General features: G+C 41.5%; 1 protein-coding gene across 7 annotated transcripts in view; it reads left to right on the top strand.

The window, feature by feature from the left end:
• Positions 1–19,459, top strand: part of LOC147422539 (Alkaline-phosphatase-like family protein) — an 88,331-nt gene that overhangs the window by 29,342 nt on the left and 39,530 nt on the right. For 2 of the 7 annotated variants that reach the window (XM_086503024.1, XM_086503023.1), the window contains exons 2-10: positions 7,242–7,368; positions 7,465–7,540; positions 8,207–8,251; positions 9,030–9,197; positions 9,292–9,376; positions 9,625–9,731; positions 9,896–9,976; positions 10,070–10,122; positions 10,209–10,314. In XM_086503024.1, the coding sequence (XP_086359150.1) occupies positions 7,244–7,368; positions 7,465–7,540; positions 8,207–8,251; positions 9,030–9,197; positions 9,292–9,376; positions 9,625–9,731; positions 9,896–9,976; positions 10,070–10,122; positions 10,209–10,314 (846 nt within the window). In that variant the 5' untranslated portion in view covers positions 7,242–7,243. Of the gene's footprint in view, positions 1–7,241; positions 7,369–7,464; positions 7,541–8,206; positions 8,252–9,029; positions 9,198–9,256; positions 9,377–9,624; positions 9,732–9,895; positions 9,977–10,069; positions 10,123–10,208; positions 10,315–19,459 lie in introns of those variants that run through there. The other 5 variants (XM_086503027.1, XM_086503029.1, XM_086503026.1 and 2 more) reach the window with 5 other exon arrangements.

Raw genomic sequence — 19,459 nt, 5'->3', positions numbered from 1 at the left:
CACAATGTTCACCACTTAGTTTGTGTCCATTGCACTCTCTTACTAAAGGGATGGAAGGCTCTCCCTTTCGTAAGTAAAAGGAATCCTTCAGCACAGTGCAGAGCACTCATCTTGAGCAAAGTTCATTATTCACTTCCGCTGCACCTTACAGTTGCATTGTCAAGGGTATTTAGGGCATGAGGACTTTTACATCATGTCCTTGGAAAGGTATGACGTCCTCTTAGGAATCCCTTGGTTCCACAAGAACAGCACTATGGTCGATTATAGGGCAAGGAAAGCCATCTTGAAGAATGAGAAGGGCAAGGAGATTGTACTTGATGTAAAACTCAAGAGCAAGTCTGCCCCACTTGTATCGGCTTCGATCGTTTCCAAATTAATGAAATCTAGTCTTTTTGTTTACTCAATCTTCTTGAAAGTATTGAATGACAATCAAAGGTCAAATATGTCAGACCTTGAAAAGGAACAACACAATTTTTTGCGAGCTAGGCTGACTGTTTCTTTGAAGGCCTATGCAAGTTACCTCCTTCACGTCCTGAAGATTACACGATTGACTTTGATTCTCGGTAGTACACCACCGAACTGGCCACCTTATCGAGTTAGCCAAGCCCAAAATGAAGAAATAATGAACCAAGTAAAAGAACTTCTTGAGAAGGGTCTCATCTTGCCAAGTACTTCACCATTCTGTTCTCCCGTGTTGCTGGTTTTAAAGAAAGATGGATCTTGGAGAATGTGCATTGACTATAGAGCTCTCAATAAAATCACCATCAAGAATAGATTCTCTATCCCTAGGATCGATGATATACTAGACAGACTTTAGGGCTCTACTTGCTTTAGTAGAATTGATTTGAAGAGTGGTTATCATCAGATCCGAATTGCTCCTAGGGATGTCTACAAGGCAGCTTTCAGGACGACTTTTGGTATGTACGAGTATTTGATGATGCCCTTTGGTCTCACAAATGCTCTGGCTACATTCAACCATATGATGGATAGGATTTTTAGAGAGTATTGATCATTTGTGGACATCTTTTTCGACGATATCATCGTCTTCTCCAAGAGTGAGGTAGACGATGCCCAATATACGATGGAGAATGACTTTCCATCAAAATCTTTGGCCGTAACTGTTTAGTAACGCATAACTTTCCATGCATCATGAGAAAGTCATTCTTAAGCATGTAGTGCTCATGATGTTGCCCATCAACAAACTGATCATAAATCCTTGCAAAATTTGAATCTTCAGCATATTGTGTCTTCATTTCGTCTGGTCCACAATGGTACGGAATTGACACTATCGAAATTTGGGGCTTTCGTAACAACGCATCAGCCACCACGTTCTTTTTCTCTTCCACATGTACAATCTGAAAATGAGATGTTTGCCCATCGCAGGTTTCTCAAACAACTTCGTTTGTGTGAGAAAGTATCGCAAGGTTTGATGATTTGTTTAGACAATGACATCAGCCCCTAGAAGAAAGTATTTCCAACTAATGACGGCTTGAATTACTACCAATAGTTCTTTCTCATAAACTTTCAAGTTCCTTTCGGTTTTCAAAAGAATTCCGCTCTCATATGCGACTACTCGGCCATTCTGCATTAGAACTGTACCAAGATTGTGGCCACATGCATCACACTAAACCACAAAAGGTTTCGAAATATCTGGCAAAATGATTACCGGATCTGAAGTCAGCTTCTCTTTCAAGTGTTTGAAGGCTAGAATTCATGGCAAGGATTGAATAGAGACCAAATAGCATGGCATAGACGTGGTAGCCTCCAACCACTGCAGTTGTTCTTCGTCGAACCCGTCATGTGGAATAGGCTGTTCCAAGTTGAGAGAACTATGATAAACTACTCCTTCGAGTCGAATGGGTTTCATTGGGCAGTCAGGATTATGTATCCACATGGCGTCGTTTTCCCAATCATGAAGTGCTTTAGTGTGTCGCAGCCATGGTCTACCAATGAGCAAAGGAAATCCTCCCTCAACCTGGGGAAGACGAACCACAACAAAATCCAAGCTAAGGGTGAAGTCGTGTACCTGCAGAGGCACCTTGCCCACTATGCCTCATGGGTAGATTGTCCTCTGGTCGCCAACATAACTGTGAAGGGAGTAGGGCGGATAGGCTATAGACCTAAACCCAACAGAGTGAACTCAAGCATCATGATGCCAGATCCACCATCGACTAGACAATGGAGAATTGGCGCCCTAGAATAGATACAGTGAGACGAGGACTCCTGTAATCGGTGAGGGGAGCAGTGGGATAGGAAATTATGTAGGACTCTAAGGGCTTCACTAATTGATTGACAGTCAAAGGGGTTGAGGCATTCTTCTATCGGCCAGCTTAACATCAAGATGTTGGCACGTTTGTAAGATCATGTTTAGTATGCCAAAAAGTCCAATTTGACAAGCAAAAGAAACCGGGATTGTTGCAGCCATTGCCGATCCTTGATAGGCCATGGGAAAGCATAGCGATGGACTTTATCTTGGATCTTCCAAGAGTACAAACATGCAATGATGGGATTTGGACTATCATTTGTAGGTTCAGTAAGCAGACCCATTTCATTCCTGTTAGGAAGAAGATAAAGCCAGAAAACAGAGAATTATAGCCTGTTGTGTTTTTCTGCAGGTTTAGGGTTTCATACCTAAACTGCAAATTAGCACAAGGGGAGCCTTGGGATGCATGTACAGGATTTTGGGCACCCAACAATGGAAAACCAGGGAATTACAGCACGCTGAAATTCTGTTACAGCTCATCGGAAAGCTTCCAATATGCCAAGGGAAAGTGTCCTAGAGGTGTACTTTTGACCTATAGGGGTTTTGGCATCGTTATGTTGCCGAAATTGGGTCAAAAACCTGCAATTTCAGCCCTCGCCAAGTTTGGACAGCTTTGTGAGACTTTGATCTACGTGTCTAGATCGTTTCTTCTTTATTGAATAAAGAAATGCCGAGAGGGGCCCCAGTCTTTGGGGCCTACAAGGTGTCGATCTTTGTGGGGCAGTGACATTCTAGTCGTTGGACGGATGTGTGTTCTCTTTTCTTCTCAGTTCTGTGTGTAAAGTTAACAGGTAATTGAATTAGTACCGCCCTCTACTGTGTACAAGCCGGTTATATTGACCAATATATATCTGACTTGCTCATCTCTCCGAACATTACAAATGAGGGGTTGAAGCTCCTCCCTGAATAGGACTGCCATACCCCCTAACCCCTGTCTTCTATGCGTTGATCTCACATCCTACCTACAAGTAGTCTCCCAGTGGTATCCCGTCACTATAGGTAATGTGCCGCAATGATTCTTATGCGTTTCCGAGTAAAAAATTAATGTCTCTTCCCTTAAAGCTATCCTCAAATGCGCCTACATCTAGCTTCATCAATCCGTTAAAATTCCATGCTGCCATTTTAAGGTCGGTCCCATAGGTCTCGCACCGTCATGCAGTGCGTTTTTCCAACACGAGTACTCTCCCTCCTCTATAGAAAACAATTTTCCCTTTTTCTCTTGCCGCCTTGATCTCGGGCACCAGCTCTTGCATGTGTGTTACCTATGTTAGAGTGAGGTTATCACCCAAAAATATCCCAGTTTGCTTGTGTGTTGGTCTATTCTTCAAGAATTCCTTCCTAGCTTCCAACGTAGGGAAGCGTATAATGAGTGCTCTTTCCTTGGGACTTCCTTTCTCATCACTTCCCTTCTTGCCAACTCTCCAAGCAATTGTGTGTGGGTTGAGAAATACCCATGCGCTTCAAGAGCTCCTCTACTTTTCCAGTGTCTTTGAGACCTGTAACACGCACATGAAGGGCTCTAGTCTCTCTCTTTTGCTCCTCTTCAATTGTCATATTGATGATAGTGGATGTCGGTGTGGCTTCATGCATCTTATCTTTTCCTTTCTTTGCGTCCTCGATCCACTTTTCAGCTTTATCAACCTTCTCTGGTGTTTTGAATAGGTGCTCTGCCCATGAAGAGGTTGTTCATGCCTTTTGCTCTTGCTCTTTTTGTAGAGTTTTCACCTGCTCCTTAATGCTTTCGAGCTCCTTTATCATTGAGGGTTGGTTTTCTCCCTCCTTTGCGGGGGTATTTTTGCAAGTTGCGAGGTCTCCCTTAAGTGCTTTGATCAATGCATCTTTTTCATTCATTTGTTCTTCCATTTTGATTTCCAAGATTCAACACAGCAAGTGCATCCTCTAATCTTTTTTGCATCACACATTCCATTACATTCACTTCTGCCCTCACAATTTTTTGCATTTGGGCCTTCAATGATGTGTACATCTTGTCACGCTTACTAAGCATCTCTTTGTCCAATTCTTTCCTCATATCTGCATACATAGCTTTTTTGTTTTGTAAGTCTCCGCATTTGCATACATCTCTTATTCAATGTCACCCCTCAAAAGGCTCAGCTCAGCCTTAATCGTCACCTATACCTTCTTAAACATTAAGTCATCTTTGACTCTAGAAAGTTTCTCTGCTCTCACGGAACTTGGCGATAGTGTGCCCTCTCAAATCCTCCGCCTAAATGTCGCTTTCGATTTAGGCGGGGTTGCAAAGATATCGTCATTCCCGAGGTGGCTGATTGGTCCATCCTCAGGCACCTCGTGTGAGGCTTTTGCCCTGCTGTTGCTGCCTCGTGCAACCTGTCTTTTGTTGCCTCACGTGAGCTGTTGGCACCACAGAGCAATGCCGAGCTGCCTTGTTGAAACTTGTGTACTCCCCCACAACTTGCGTAGCCCCCACAAGGTGTTCCCCCACGATTAGCACGGCCATGTGGAGCCTGTTCTCTCACACGCTTGTGCTGCCTGTCCCCTGTCGTACCTGGCTGAGAAAGAGAGAGAAATGAAATGAAATGATATGAAATGTTATATTAAACGTCTTCAAAAGGCCAAAATGACCTATGAGACCGAACTGATCTTGGTGGATCTAGATGCTTTTATAGCATGTTTGTCTTGTGATTGCTTTTGGTGAGGCCTAGGGCCTTTAAATAAATGTGCTGGGCTCTCTCTCTCTGGCATTCTAGCAGAGCAGAGTCACAGAGTTGTACCTTGTTAAAGCAATATAAAGAAATACTGAGAGGGGCACCACAGTTTGGGGCCAATGCAGTCTGGAAGTGGAACTCTGCCACGCCGTTTCTCATGTGGATTCTCTCTCTTTCGATTCAGTTGTTTTGAAGTGCTGAAAGTCTGTTCCAGTCTGTTCTTTTTAGCTTGCATGTGGTGCTCGTTCCGTTACAGATCTAGATGGGGAAACTCAAGAGATGGCTTTCAAAACTCTAACAAAGTACGCAAAGCACAATGTCAATGCTGTCGCCAGTGCTTGGTTGAAAAAGAACCCAGCATTGAAACTGAAAAGAAAATAGGTGCTGATTGAATAGGCTAAATAGGAAGAATTTCACGAGTTGGTTCTCCTTAAAATAGGTATCTTGCCTTTGAGCCGTTGTGAGGGTCGAGGTTACCTAGGCACATGTGACGGTGGTAACACAGTCAATCCGGATGAGGCTACCGTTTGATACAGCCAGCTAGGTATGTACTTCTCTTGATGGGGTGCACCCTCAAGAGAATCCTCCACATCATCGAAGTCTTCCTCTAAACTTGCATGATCTAGGGAGTATACTGGCTGCTATGGAGGTGAAGCTTGCGCATGAATAGCTGGTGTTTGTGGTGTAGCAAGTGCAAGAGGCAAAAGAAAAGTCCCTAGAGATGTCCCCTTTTAGGTGGCAATGGTCTCACGAGTCACCGAACACATCACGACTCGTCGTAGTAGCCCTGGTATCTGGATCATGAAGCTGGAGAAGGTCATCCTTGTTTACTTAGGATCCAACTTCGTCCACCTCTCCTTTGGAACATGTAGAAAGGCTGGACACCCAAACACTTTGAAGTGTGCCATTGAGGGCTTGCGTCCGAGTAAGCTTGAAATAGGGTTATATCCTCCAAAGCGGGCAATAGGTGATATGGAGTGCTACAGAGAGAGCCTCTGTCCAAAACACTGGTGGAAGGGAAGCGTGGTCAAGCATTGCTCGATCATGATAGTTGCAAAGTACTTGGAGCCAAGTTGCACACATGTTTGTTTTTAATGGCAAACATCCATCCAAAAGTTCCATTCTTCAAAGCTTTCCTCTCCTTTTTATCGAACATGAGTCACCAATGTCTAAAGGGAAGCTTGAGACTTCTTTATGGTAATTGTGTTTATGAAACGACTAACCTTTGTTGTTCCTTTTTCTTTGGTCTTTTCTTTGCATTTATTGTTTTGAGATTCCTTGGATTTTTACTAAACATTTCTCTCCAACATGACCTTTCTTTCCATAATTGCTTATGACGAGATCCTTTGGAATCTTCTTTAGGTGCAGAAACTTTGCTGGCTTTAAGCTCCTATGAAAATTTACTCTTTCCTTTGTTGTTTCTTTAATTCTGAGCAACAAGAGCATTGCCTTGCTTGTTCTCTCTTAATAAGAGAGAGGAACTCAAAAGGATGTAATGGTGTCTCAGATGTGCTCAAATGATGAAGGAGGCTTACAAAGTAGCTTGTGCGACGGATGGCTGTTCGCTTGAGTGCATACATATGCTTTGGCTTAAATTATTGATGTAGGTTTTCATGATTGCTTTTTATGACCTTGTCGAATTGTCTTATCCACGTGGATGGCCTCAAAAAGCTTCGCTTGTTTTGGGATGACCTTAGATCACTTACGTAAAGATGGTTATGCTTTGTCAGCTCTGCCTAATGGTGCACAAAGGTGCCAAACTAAGATCATCTAGGCTTTCCTTGACTTAGCCGCAGCATGTTCACATCGCACACAGAAGTGGTGTGCATGTGACATTTGATTGCAGTCACTATTTTGCGGGAAATCTTTGGATAAATTAGCCCAAGGTGAATCTGATGACTGTATTATGAATGAAGCTTTCAAGTTGCAGTTTTAATAGAATGACATTGACTCAGCACTCTCCTGCAATCGGACTCACAAAATAATCTTAGATTACAACCCGGATTGGATGCAAACCGTATGATTTGTTGGTCTCTAAATTTGCATGAACTTATAGCTGTTCATAAGCCACCATTTAACACAAATGGCAATATTTAGCGGACGTCTTTCTATAAGTTAGCACAAGGTGACTCATGACTATATGAATGCAGCTTTCAAGTTGCAATTTTGTTGTAATGAAATTGATGCAGCTCTGATAATCTTAGATAAGAATATTGATTTGATGCAAATTGTTACATTTATTAGTCTCTAAATTTCCAAAACGTTCTGGCACTTACAATTACCATGTTTATCAGCAATGGCAGGTTTTACGTCCATAAAGTGGATAGTTTTAACTTTTCTTGGCATCTCGCTTCAAAGCTTAGGGCTCTATTTTTTTGTGATGGGCTTCTTTCCAGTGAAGCCAGCACTGAAGGGCAACAGGTACGTGTTTTCTTGCACAAATTTTCAGTCTTATATTTTAAAATCTTGCTGCTTTGATGTCGTGTTAATCTCTTTTCCTCACTCTTTTTGTTACAGTGGCATCGAGAGCTTAAATTTTGACTGCTCTTTGGAACTTGTCGTGGATGCAGGAGGAACAACTCCCTCTTTCTTGGTATTTTTTTTTCAAATATTTTTGTAGGTTGTGGGTTGTGGGTGGCGTGCGATTTTTGTAGGTTGTGGGTGCCGTGCTATTTTTGTAGGTTGTGAGAGGTCAAAATAAGTTATTTCAGTGCTTCACGTCCTGTCCTTCTTGATATATGGAATGGGCTTCTAGATCGTGTCTGGTATGCATGGAATTAGACAAACGTGAATGTTCCTTCTTTCTTCTTATGCTATTAGTAGTTGAGCTCAGTAGTGAGAAAGAAAGGTGGTCTGGTTTACCACACAAGGTCATAGGCAGATTATTCGTAAAGTAACAATGAAATATTTTCCGTTTTTGTAATGAAAAGCATGTTTGCTAGTGTTGCAAGCTTGTGGGCGAGCATAATGCTACGACTGCAATGCTAGGGTACATGTGTATCTAAGCAGTTGAGGCTTACTGCGTTCTGTTGCTTGGCTTGTTAATTTAATGGCTCTAACCTATGATAAAGGTAGGTGTCGTGATTTAGTTCACTTGTTATTTGGGGTAAACCAACTGCCACTCTGTGCTTTGTTATAAATTTCCCGGCAGTGTGATCAAACTGGTACTTGTTGAAGCAGTCAATGCTTGTGCAGAAAAGTTGACAAAGCAAGTCTGTTTCACTTTTTTGAGAGGTTGCTGTTGTTCTCTTTGTGTCAGGAAAAGCTTGGGGTGCAGCCACAGTTTGATCGCATTGTTCTGATGGTAACTGTCTCTATCTGAAGAAATCCTGGATCAATGCACATCTATGCGATGCGTTTATACATTCACACTTGTTTTCTTGCTAGACCTCTCATCTGTTAAGACTTTTAGACTTGTGGTGGCAGAAACATTCTAATCTTATGAATTGGCCAACGGGGTTCGGGAAGTGTGATGAATCCGTAAATTCATTAATGACTGCAATTGCACGATTCTGTTCTCTTGTTTGATCTCTGCATTTGAATAGCTGGTTAGTGGGACATAACTTCTGAAAATAGTTGGGAAGTGTTGAAAGGTGTATGGTGGAATGAAGGGCATGGTGGACAATGTTAAGAATGATCTGGTAATGTATTGACAATTTAAAACGGACAATGAACATGATTATCTGCTCCAGAACCTGAGCGCCGGTTTTACTCATGTTGTTTGACGGTTTGTAGGATGAATCGATCAGTTGTGAATTTTGGTAAGAGTGAAGTGTAGTCTCCACATAGTCTTTAGAATGTATCGATATGTATAAAGTTTGAAGGTTTTTAGAGACGTGCCACTGTTGAGAAAATTGGAAATTATTTAGGAGGCGTCTTGTCATTTACTCATTTACTTTAATTTGCAACCTTGATCTTAGACATGTGTTGTGTGGATGGTTTGATGAGCTTACTAGAAACAACAATAGGTCTGCCTGTTCAGGAAAAGTTTTTTGTTAGCAATAGCTAATTTTGAAAGCATACAAACTGGATATTACTAATGAGAATGTTCTGATATCACATATAAGCATTCTATGTTTTAGGTCGTTGACGGATTACCTGCAGAGTTTTTACTGGGAAGGGATGGAAGCCCACCCTCAGCAGAGATCACAGCAGCAATGCCTTTTACCCAGAAATTGCTATCTAGTAGGAGGGCCATGGGGTTTCATGCTAGAGCTGCACCCCCAACTGTGACCATGCCTAGGCTTAAGGTTAGTGATGAACACTATGCCGTTAGAAGAGCAGATGGTTCTTACTGATCATATTGCAGGCTATGACATCAGGTGCTATGACATCATATTGCAGGCTATGACGTCAGGTGCTATTGCAGGCTTTCTGGATGTAGCTTTTAACTTCAATACTCAAGCTATGCTGGATGATAATCTTATTGGTAAGTAGAAAACATGTTAAATTGTTTAACAGGGACACAGTTTTGGCCTCATTTCTTTTATAACAATTCTTCACTGCCTGCATCAAAAGAGCAGAGTCTATATCAGTAATGAACCTTGATGTACTTTAATGCCTTAGACCTAGTGCAGGCATGCATGATGTGACCTAAAGGGTATGTGAAGTGTTATTATGTACTGGGGGTGCTTATTCTACTGTTTGATTGTGACTTCTGAGATCTACTTGTGGTAGGCCAGTTGGAGCGACGGGGCTGGAATATGACCATGTATGGTGATGACACTTGGCTGCGTTTATTTCCCAAGTCTTTTGTTCGTAAAGATGGTGTCAGCAGTTTTTTTGTAAGTTTTTCCAGAAACCAAAGGCCAACAAGTTTTTTTCTCCTTGTCTGGTGTAATAAAATTCTGGAGCTTCCTTGTATGATACAGCAAGATGCATTTGTTCACCGTAGAATCAAATCTGGCAACATAAAACTCCTGTCTGTTTTTAATTGATGATGCCTTAGGTCAAAGATACAGTTCAAGTTGATCAAAATGTAAGTCGACATTTGGACAAGGAATTAGCCAGGCATGATTGGGACCTTATGGTACGTCTTTGACATTGCAGCTCCTTATCCTAGTAGCTTTTCTCGTGTTATAAAATATTGTCAACCATTTTCGCTCTTGTCCCCTTGTTGAAGATTCTACATTACTTGGGATTGGATCATGTTGGGCATCTTGGAGGTCGAAGCAGGTAAAAGGCTCAATGGTTTATTCAGGAGTTCAATCAAGCACTGTTGGTGGATTACTCACTCCTGGTGTGATTTTCACTCTTAAAAGCTCATTGATGGCTCAGAAGCTACAAGAAATGGACAATGTCATCATGCAGTTACATACATCGTTACTTAAAGGTGGAACAAGAGGTTTTAACAGAGAAACTTTGCTGGTAAGCACCAAAGATTTCTTCTCAGATCAGTGAAATATCTTGGTTTGCATTGGATCCAGCCTGGCATTGTAAAGTTGATGGGATTGACGACAGATTTTTCCCCGTTATAAATGTGGACTTCGCCGCCTTGTTGCTTGGGACTGCCTGGAAAACCCCAATAATAAAAGATCCCTTCTGTATGAAAGCACCAAGAATAAGAAACCTCGGTTGGATTGATTTCTCATTTGATAGGTGTTCCAACCATCGACACATCCAGTGAACCATGCAAAGCTATGGGGAAGGTTAAAGATTAAGATGCCTTTATTCTCTTTGATTCAAGCTCCATGCAAAATTCTCTCTCCACAGAACTATTTGAAAGATTAAGTATTGAGAAATATGCCAAGGGGGCGCAGATTGAAGCACAAATGGCTAAGGGAACTTACACGTCATCGACACCATTGATTGGATCACTTCGACTAAGTTCAAACATTTACAAATCCAGTTGACTTCCACATTATGGATTTGGGAGGATGTGGTATTTTATTGGGCATGCCTTGGTTTTACTTAGCAAGAACGTGCCCCTGTTTCCCACATTTGTAACATTTGCCCTCTTTGTAGTACTCACCTCGCTGCTCGGCTGACAACCTAGGGCCGGTTGGTTTCTTCTTTTGTTGCTTCCCCTTCTTCTTGTTACCATTGGACTGGTTTGGCCTCTTTTAAGCAGACACTGGCTGGTCTGTGGAGTACGTCACTGTGCTAGCGTGCATACCAAATCCTTGCTTGGCGTGACCCATAAGTCGTTGAATGGAGTCTGCCTTCTTTTGCAAATAGTATCATAGTATCTCCTTGGGCAAACTGCAACAAAACCGTTCAACTTAATTCTTGAAGGTAAAGGAAGAGGTTGGTAGGAAAGAATCCCAAAATTTTTGGCAATAATCGTCCAAGGTGTCTTCCTTGGTAATCCTAAGATGATTCCAAGCTGTGATAACATTCTCTTCATATTTTTCGGTGAGCCATGCGGAGGTGAAAACACGTTTGAATTATCCATGTTGTGGGTTCTTTCTTTCGCAAAAGTAGGGTCTCGACCACCAGGTCCCGACATTTCCTTTCAGATAAGAAGATGCTCTTCGTACTTTAGAATGCTTAAAAAAACATCCCCCTCGAGAAAACAATGTCAAATTGTTGTATAAAGGCAAGGGTGTCTTTATATCTTGAAAAGGTGTGGAGTTTAAGTGCTTGCCCACCCTCTTTAAAGTCCTTGGTCTTTTCGCCCTTCTTCTCAAGATGATCAAACTAATTTAGTCGATAATCGTGTCTCCGCCTCTTTCCAAACATTGACTCGTCCGAATTAGAATTGTCCGAGGATGACGTATCCTTGTCAGAACTGTCAGAATGTTTTCTATGCTTACGGGATCCTTTACGAGATCTACTCTTTTTGGTTCATCGGTTCTTCTTGTTCTTCTTGCTCTCTCGAGTCTTTCGCCGCTTTCAGTGCTTCCCATCCTCCTTGTTGGAGTCCGAGGAAGAGGAATTCTCAGAGCTGTCTAGAGGCGAAGAGTATCTGGGGTCATCTGTAAAGTGTACACACTTCTTGGGTCTGCTAACTGCTTTGAATGTAGATTTCCCGGCCTAGGTAGCTGGGGTGTGTTGCACGACTTCTCTTTTGAGAGCTGCTCGAAGACTTCATGACTTTGTTGACCTACTGCTCTACTGCACTGTCAAACTCATCATGCTAGTACAATTTTTGCTTATTAGCACTCGGCTTGGATTTCTGTTTCATTTGCCGACCGGAGAGGTGATTGAATGGCCACGTGCCATTCTGAATGGATCTCGTCAAGTGGGTGGTTCTTTAGAAATTTTGCATACTGCGGATCCTTGGCGTATTTGAGCATTTGGATTGCACAGATGCCAACCTGTAGTTGACGTCAGGCTTCAAATTTTGCATACTGCGGATCCTTGGTGTATTTGAGCATCTGGTTGGCACAGATGCCAACCTGCAGTTGACGTCAGGCTTCCATCTTGTCGAGGTCACTTGGGGGAAGAGGGTCAAACTCGGCTCTTGACTCCTCGGAAAAGGACCGACTCCCGCCATTGGTCTTCTCACTCGTGCGAGTAGGTAGAAAAGTTTCCTTCCTATCAGATTCATTGCCGGAATCCATGTGTGTTGCAGAAAAGGGATCAGATGCTTTGTAGAGAAGAATCATGTGAGCTTTGATACTACTGTAATAAACTTGGACACCCCAAGCCGAAGATCTATAGCAACATACGTGAGAAAAGGGTGGAACTCCGCCATTCTGCATCTCGTGTATCGTGCATCTCTTTCAGTTCAGTGTTATTTGAAGTGCTTAAAGTTGTTCAATGTGTTCTTTTTGTTGGCAAGTGGTGCTCGTTCCCGTTACATCAGGAGATCTAGCAGGGTGAGGAGACCAATTCAGAGATTTGATCTATCTTTGCAATACATTATGTTGACTAATGAGGGAGAGCCTCTTACACATAGAGAGGCCATGTCATGTGATTCTAAGAGCAAGTGGGAGCTGGCTATGCAGGAAGAAATCAAGGCATTGCATGCCAATGATACTTGGGATTCGGTTAAGGTACCCAAAGGTAGGAAAGCCATTCCTAACAAGTGGGTGTGCAAAATCAAAACTGTTAATGGGAAACCCAAGTACAAAGCTAGGCGTGTTGCCAAAGGATATGCGCAGAAGGCAGGCATTGATTTTCAGGAGGTGTTTTCTCCTGTTGTGAAAATGACTACCCTTCGTGTTCTTTTTGCTCTCGTTGCTATTTTGTGGATTAGATGGATGCAAAGACATCATTCTTGCATGGTGATCTTGAAGAAGAGCCATACATGATGCAACCAGAAGGTTTGTCATCCCTGGCATGAAAGACCTTGCATGCATGGTGAAAAGAAGTTTGTATGGGCTGAAACAAGCTTCTAGACAATGGTACAAAAAGTTTGACACTTTCATTCTTAAACATGGGTTCAAACGTAGCCATGTAGATCACTGTCTATACATCAAAAAACATGCGAACAATAGCCCAACGATTCTTGTATTGTATGTGGATGACATGGTGTTATTCGGGAAAAAAAATAGCACTCTTGACACTCTTCAAAACTAGCTGAATTCAGCTTTTTCCGTGAAAGATTTGGGTTCAACTGAACATATTTTGGGCATGCACATAACCAAAGATAGGCAACATAAATTGTTGTTTTTGTCTCAAGAAAAGTACATTGAAAAGTTACTTGACAGGTTTAATATGGCTGATGCTAAACCTTTAAGCGTGCCATTGCAGTTGTAACAAACTTGGACACCCCAAGTCAAGATTCTACCGCGACATAGCAGAGATTCACTTCAAAATAATTCACAGATCAAAAGAGAGTCGACACGGCCTGGCGTAGTTCCGTGCCAAGAGATATTGGCTCCAAAGACCGGTGCCCCTTTCGGTATTTCTTTTATATTAATCTTTGAGCTAATTACAACCGACCCGTGGGTGCTCGCTCTCAGACTCTGCGTCCAGATGCTCCGCAGAGTGAGCCCCTAGGGTCACTTATTAAGATTACAAGGGATGCCAAAAGCACGAGCCCCAAAAACGTTAAACTCAAAAGCAATTCGAGTCCCAAAAGCATTAAACTCAAAATCTGCTAATAAAAAGCGGTAGCGCAGATTGCAAAAATCCGTACAGTGTCACGTCAGCATGTCAGCGCAAAAGGTGAGCGTCCGTACAGTGCCATGCCAACAGCCCGTACGTGATGCCACGTCAGCAGCCCGTACGCGTGTCCACGTCAACAGTCCGTACGTTGCCACGTCAGCCAGTCAGCGCGAATCACGGGCTTCCATACAACAGCTAGCCAACGTGTTTGTGAGTGTCCGGGCACTGCCACGTCATCAGTTTGTGACATACCCCCTTCTTGAAAGAATTATAATCGCCCTCGATTATGCCTGCAAAACAGACAGAGGCCATAAACTGTCTTAGTAGACACTGACTGTTAGTACCGACGCACTAGACACGACACATCTAGCACTCGTACAAAACGATAGTCACATCACAGGACATCATTGAACATCACAGGACATCACATGAAAAATCAAAATTCATTCCCAATCTCAGACCATGACCATCAACAACATATTTAGTAATCGCATCTAGATCCATTCCGGACCTCACTGATGCCCTAATCCTTATTGCAATCATGTCTATAGAGATTTATGAGACCGAAATGCTGCAGCCATTTCGTCTTTCAGTTCTTGCACCCAAACAAGTCAAATGAGAGACTACAAATCAATCATATTCATTTTCGGGAATTCCGTGTCATAAAGTCATACATCAGAATACTCGTCATCCCATTAGTATCCCTGAAACCCAAAGGGGACATCATTGACCTTATCCAAAAATCGGGGTAATTTGTTGACAAAGGAGCGGAGTAACCTCCCTCTTGTGCAAACCCGTTGCACTAGATTCACCCTTGCTGAATTTGGGGTTCTATTGGAGTAGTCTGTGCTAAACCGAATGCTTCAAAAAGTTCCAAAATCTGAGGAGTATCTGTTAGGTCCTCCTCCTCCATCCACTTCGCATCCAATGCAAGGTAGTTCTTGAATTTAACCAAGGATTGCCTAATCACTTTACCTTTTACCTTTCTGTCCTTGTGTGCCAAAATCTGTTCTGGAACGAGTACCTCCTCGCTTTCCTCCACTTCGGGTTGCTCATGAGGCTCCCCATCAACTGACACATCACCTTTAAAAGGCTTCAACAGACTCGCATGGAATGCATTGTGAATCTTCCAAGTATCGGGAAGCTTGAGTCGAAAGGAGACATTATTTATCTTTTCTTTTATGTGGAAAGGGCCATAATATCTCATGCTAAGCTTTGGAAAAAGCGGCTCCTTTCATTTTTGTTTTCTTAGGCGTGCCTTCTCTAAACGTAAGAGCACCCAATCGTCTGCCTTTAATTTCAAATCTCGTCGATGTCGATCTACTGCCTTCTTATGTCGTTTTTGAGATTTCACTAAAACCTCCCAGACCTTGGCAGAAGCGGTGTCCAAGTCCCTTGTGTACTCGTCGGCTTCAAAAACCTTATCTTTAGTGCTGAGCAAGGGTGGAACCTTCGGAGCACCTTCAATGATCTCAAATGGTGCCTTCCCCGTCAAAAAGTGAAATCGTGTTGTTGTAGGCAAATTCCACCAAAGGCATTTTTTTTTTCCATTGAGTCTTTTGATCAGAGATGTAAGACTTCAATAAATCCAGAATAACTGAATTTGCAATCTTAGATTGCCCATCTGTCTGCGGGTGGAATGATGACGAGAATTACAACCGTATGCCAATGTTCTCCCAAATAGCCCTCCAAAACAAACTCGTGAATCGGGGATCTCTGTCAGAGACTATTGTCTCTACATGCCATGTAGTCGAAAAATCTGTGCAATGAATAGTCTCGCTAAATGATCCGGCTTGACTGTTTTCTTAATTGGAATGAAGTGAGCTTGCTTGCTAAATCTATTGATGACAGTTCAAATGCCATCATGTCCACTCTGTGTCTTCGGGAGATAAAAAATGAAATCCATTGCAATACTTTCCAGGGTGGGCGGGAATGGGTAAAGGCTGTAGTAATTCCTATACCTTATGCTTGTCAAACTTGACCTTCTAGCATACTAAACAACTGTGAATAAATTCGTCCACATCCTTCTTGAGTCTCGACCAAAAGAAGTAACGCTCCACACCTTTCAAGGTGGTATTGGTGCCGCGGTGACCCGTAAAAGGTGGACAATGGCACTCAGTCAAAATCTTTTTCCTCAACGGCTGTGTCACACACAACATCGTTTTCTTCATCAAGTAGCCATCTTGTATGGAATATCCCGCTACTAGGTGCATTTTGTATTTGAGTGAATACATATGAAAAATCCGGATCTGTGGCGTACTGATCAACCATATCCTCGAAGCTTCTATGATGAATTGCGAAAATAGCCAAGACTAGGGGCTTTCGAGAACATGCATCTGCCACCAAGTTTTTCTGTCCCTGAACATGGACAATTTGAAAGTGAAACTGTGACAAGATGTTAGCCCACCGCGTCTGCTTTTCGGAAAGCTGCTTCTGTGACAAGAAGTAGCGTAAACTCTGACGATCAGTAAAGACCATGAAATCGGCTCCGAGTAGTTAATGTCGCCTCTGAGTAAGAGCATGGATCACTGCCAATAGCTCTTTCTCATAGATCTTGCTATCAATTCTGGCATTGAAAACAATCCTTTCATAGGCAATCACATGGCCTTCTTGCATTAAGACCGCTCCCAGACTACGACCACAAGCATCACAATATACTTCGAATGACTTTTGTAAGTGCGACAAAGTCAACACTGGTCCAATAGTCAGTTTTTCTTTAATACTAGTTTAGTACCAAAACAGGACACGTAAGTGTTCTTTTTTTACAAATTTAAATTAAATGCTACTTGCATTAGACAGTTTATTTAAGAAAACCCTCTTGATATTCTTAAATATGTTAGCTAGAGGATCTTTTAAAAATAGAACCTTGCATTTTAGAATCTACCATGATCAAGAACTAATCTCATCAAGTTGACCCTCGTAAGACTGCGATTGATGGTTTTAAGAAATCGACTTTATAAGCTCAAGAAAAAAATGAAACGACCTTGTAGAAACTTTTAGGTGTCTTTTCCACATTTTTGCTATAGATAATTGAAAGTTTCATGTGCAAAAAAATTGACTTGGGAGTATACTAAATAATGGAAAGTTCTATGTGTTTGATATAGCCATTTCAAGCATATCGTTGTATACAAAGAAAAATATGTTTTGATGTATTTGTGAGTTTTAGAAAGTGATGCATTGCTTATCCTTTCCATCTAGGACTCAAGGTGGAAAATAGAAGGGCTTTGGTATGCAACAATTATTGGATTATTTTAAATATTCAAAACAACATAAGACAAAACTTTGATATTTTCATTCTTGAGACATAAGTATTCAAAGTCTCAAATAATATCAAACTTTCTATGTAGATCAACTAAATGTATCAAAGTACATGGTACATACACAATTGGGGTGCCCAAAACATTGGTTTTAATGTTATTATGGAGAACTCAAGATTTTCAAGAGTTTTTCCACGATAAAAAATTCAAGATAGAGTTCAAGCAACTAGATTTAATTGAGTTAGGAAGCCCAAAAAGTACGTAGTTTCTTGGTTTCAATATATAAAGTCATTTGTAGCTATCAAATTGCACTAGAATAGCCCCAATTCCATGAGGGGAGCTTTGGAAGACCAAAATCATGCTCTAATTCAACATGTGCTCAAGTATGAAATTATGTCTATAACTTGCGTGTGCCTTGGAAACTTGTCTTTAAAGTGTATTCCATTATTTTTTAACACTATGTGCTAATACTTGGCTTTTATAAACATAAAAAGGGTCATCTCTACAAAAAGCTATAAGCATTTTATGATTTTTTTGGCAAAACAACTTGAAATTCTACTAAAATTTATGACTTGGAACTTACCAAAATTCTATCCATACGTATTTTGACATGGAAAAAAATTGAGTGTTTTCTTTCCCTCATGACCAACCTATGGTAGAAGCAAGGTATAAAAAACTTCTTTCTAGCTTGACAAATAAATTGCCAAAACTTGGAAGGAAAACAAGACACTTTAGTGTTTCAAAACACTTAAGTATCCAATTACAGAACTAGTGTTAAGTGTCTGTGCTACAAACGGAGATAGGGAGAGCCCTGCAAAATCCCCAGAATAGCATACTGTAAGTCATAAATGAACAAATTTTCATACCTACGACTCGCACAAATCAATAATCGAGCTCAACACTAACAGGGAGAGACAGAGAGTGAGATAGAGTGAGAGAGCACGTGCAGACGTACCTCCTAGAGCGGAGTGCTACGTCGGCGCGGCGAGAGAGAAGAGAGGAGAGGAGAGAAGAATAACACGGACACTGGGTGCAATCTCCCCCCGTGCAAGAGTGACCATTTCCTTCTTGCACGTATTTACTTTATAGATTTCTTGAATGGTCAAAGTGAGTAAAAACTGGTCGGCCGGTCATAAATGGCCAAAGCTCATAAAAGAGCACTTGATTAATAAAATGCACATAATATGTATCCATTTGCATAGACCTAGCTCGGTCAAAGCCTTTTCTACCTATCATGTGTAATAAATACCAAAATATCAATTCCATTACATACCTCTCTTTTAGAAAGCAACTGTCCTCAGTTACAAAGTAGGAATTTGTAAACGATACTTGTCAAAAACAGTGATTAGGATTGTGTGTCAAAATATCAGATAGTAAAAGAATTTTTTAATTAAAGTAAACAACATTGCTTATCCCTGCCATCATACGCGTACTACCTATTCTAGTGTCCCATACCACTAGAATAAGCAATAAATGTCATACCTTGATGAATCAGGATATCATTGGTCACACTCATCATTCAATAATCAATTCTTATCAATCTCAAGTCCAATTCCATAAATATTGTCGCGACAGAAAAGTATCATATACTCATTCCAAATCCAATGTCAAATCTAAGTCCAAATATTTGCCAACATATACCCATTTCAAATCCAAAACCAAATACCCTTCATTTTATATACTCGGGTAATAAAATCATACTAAGGACAGTGGTGGCCAGCCACTGCAACATGATTTCGTTATCGGTGTTGCCTAAATCGGCGAGTCTACACTAATAAGACGTGCTGTTTAAATCGGCGAAGCTGCACTAATGTTGCCTAAATCGACGGATCTGGATTTAATATTGTTGAAAGTAGTGAATCTGCAATTTGTCGGTGTGCTTCCTAAATCGGTGGATCTGCACGGACAACTGGTGCTGCCTAAATCGACGAATCTACAGCAAGATGAGCATTTACACACTGCTTAAACCGGCGAATCTGTGTGCTTGTGACCAATGGACTAGACAAAACATACAGGAGAAAAGTATTTACTATGTGTTTGACACCATTTTGGAGTATCTTAAGGTACTTCCAAATTGTTGTTCACTATCCCAGAGCACCTTAGCTTACATGAGTAGCTGTATAGCTTATTGACAAATCATCTCAATAAAAATTCCTTTCAGTACAATTAGAAGCCATGACCTTAGCAGTGTTTGAGTATTTAACTTAGAAGGCAATGCAGAGAAATGAGATATGAAAAGGGGAATGACGTATTTGATG

Source organism: Adiantum capillus-veneris, chromosome 27, assembly GCF_014529385.1.
Source record: "Adiantum capillus-veneris isolate H3 chromosome 27, ASM1452938v2, whole genome shotgun sequence".
Lineage (NCBI taxonomy): Eukaryota > Viridiplantae > Streptophyta > Polypodiopsida > Polypodiales > Pteridaceae > Adiantum > Adiantum capillus-veneris.
Note: the sequence above shows the minus strand (reverse complement) of the source record. Positions and strands in the feature narration are given on the sequence as shown.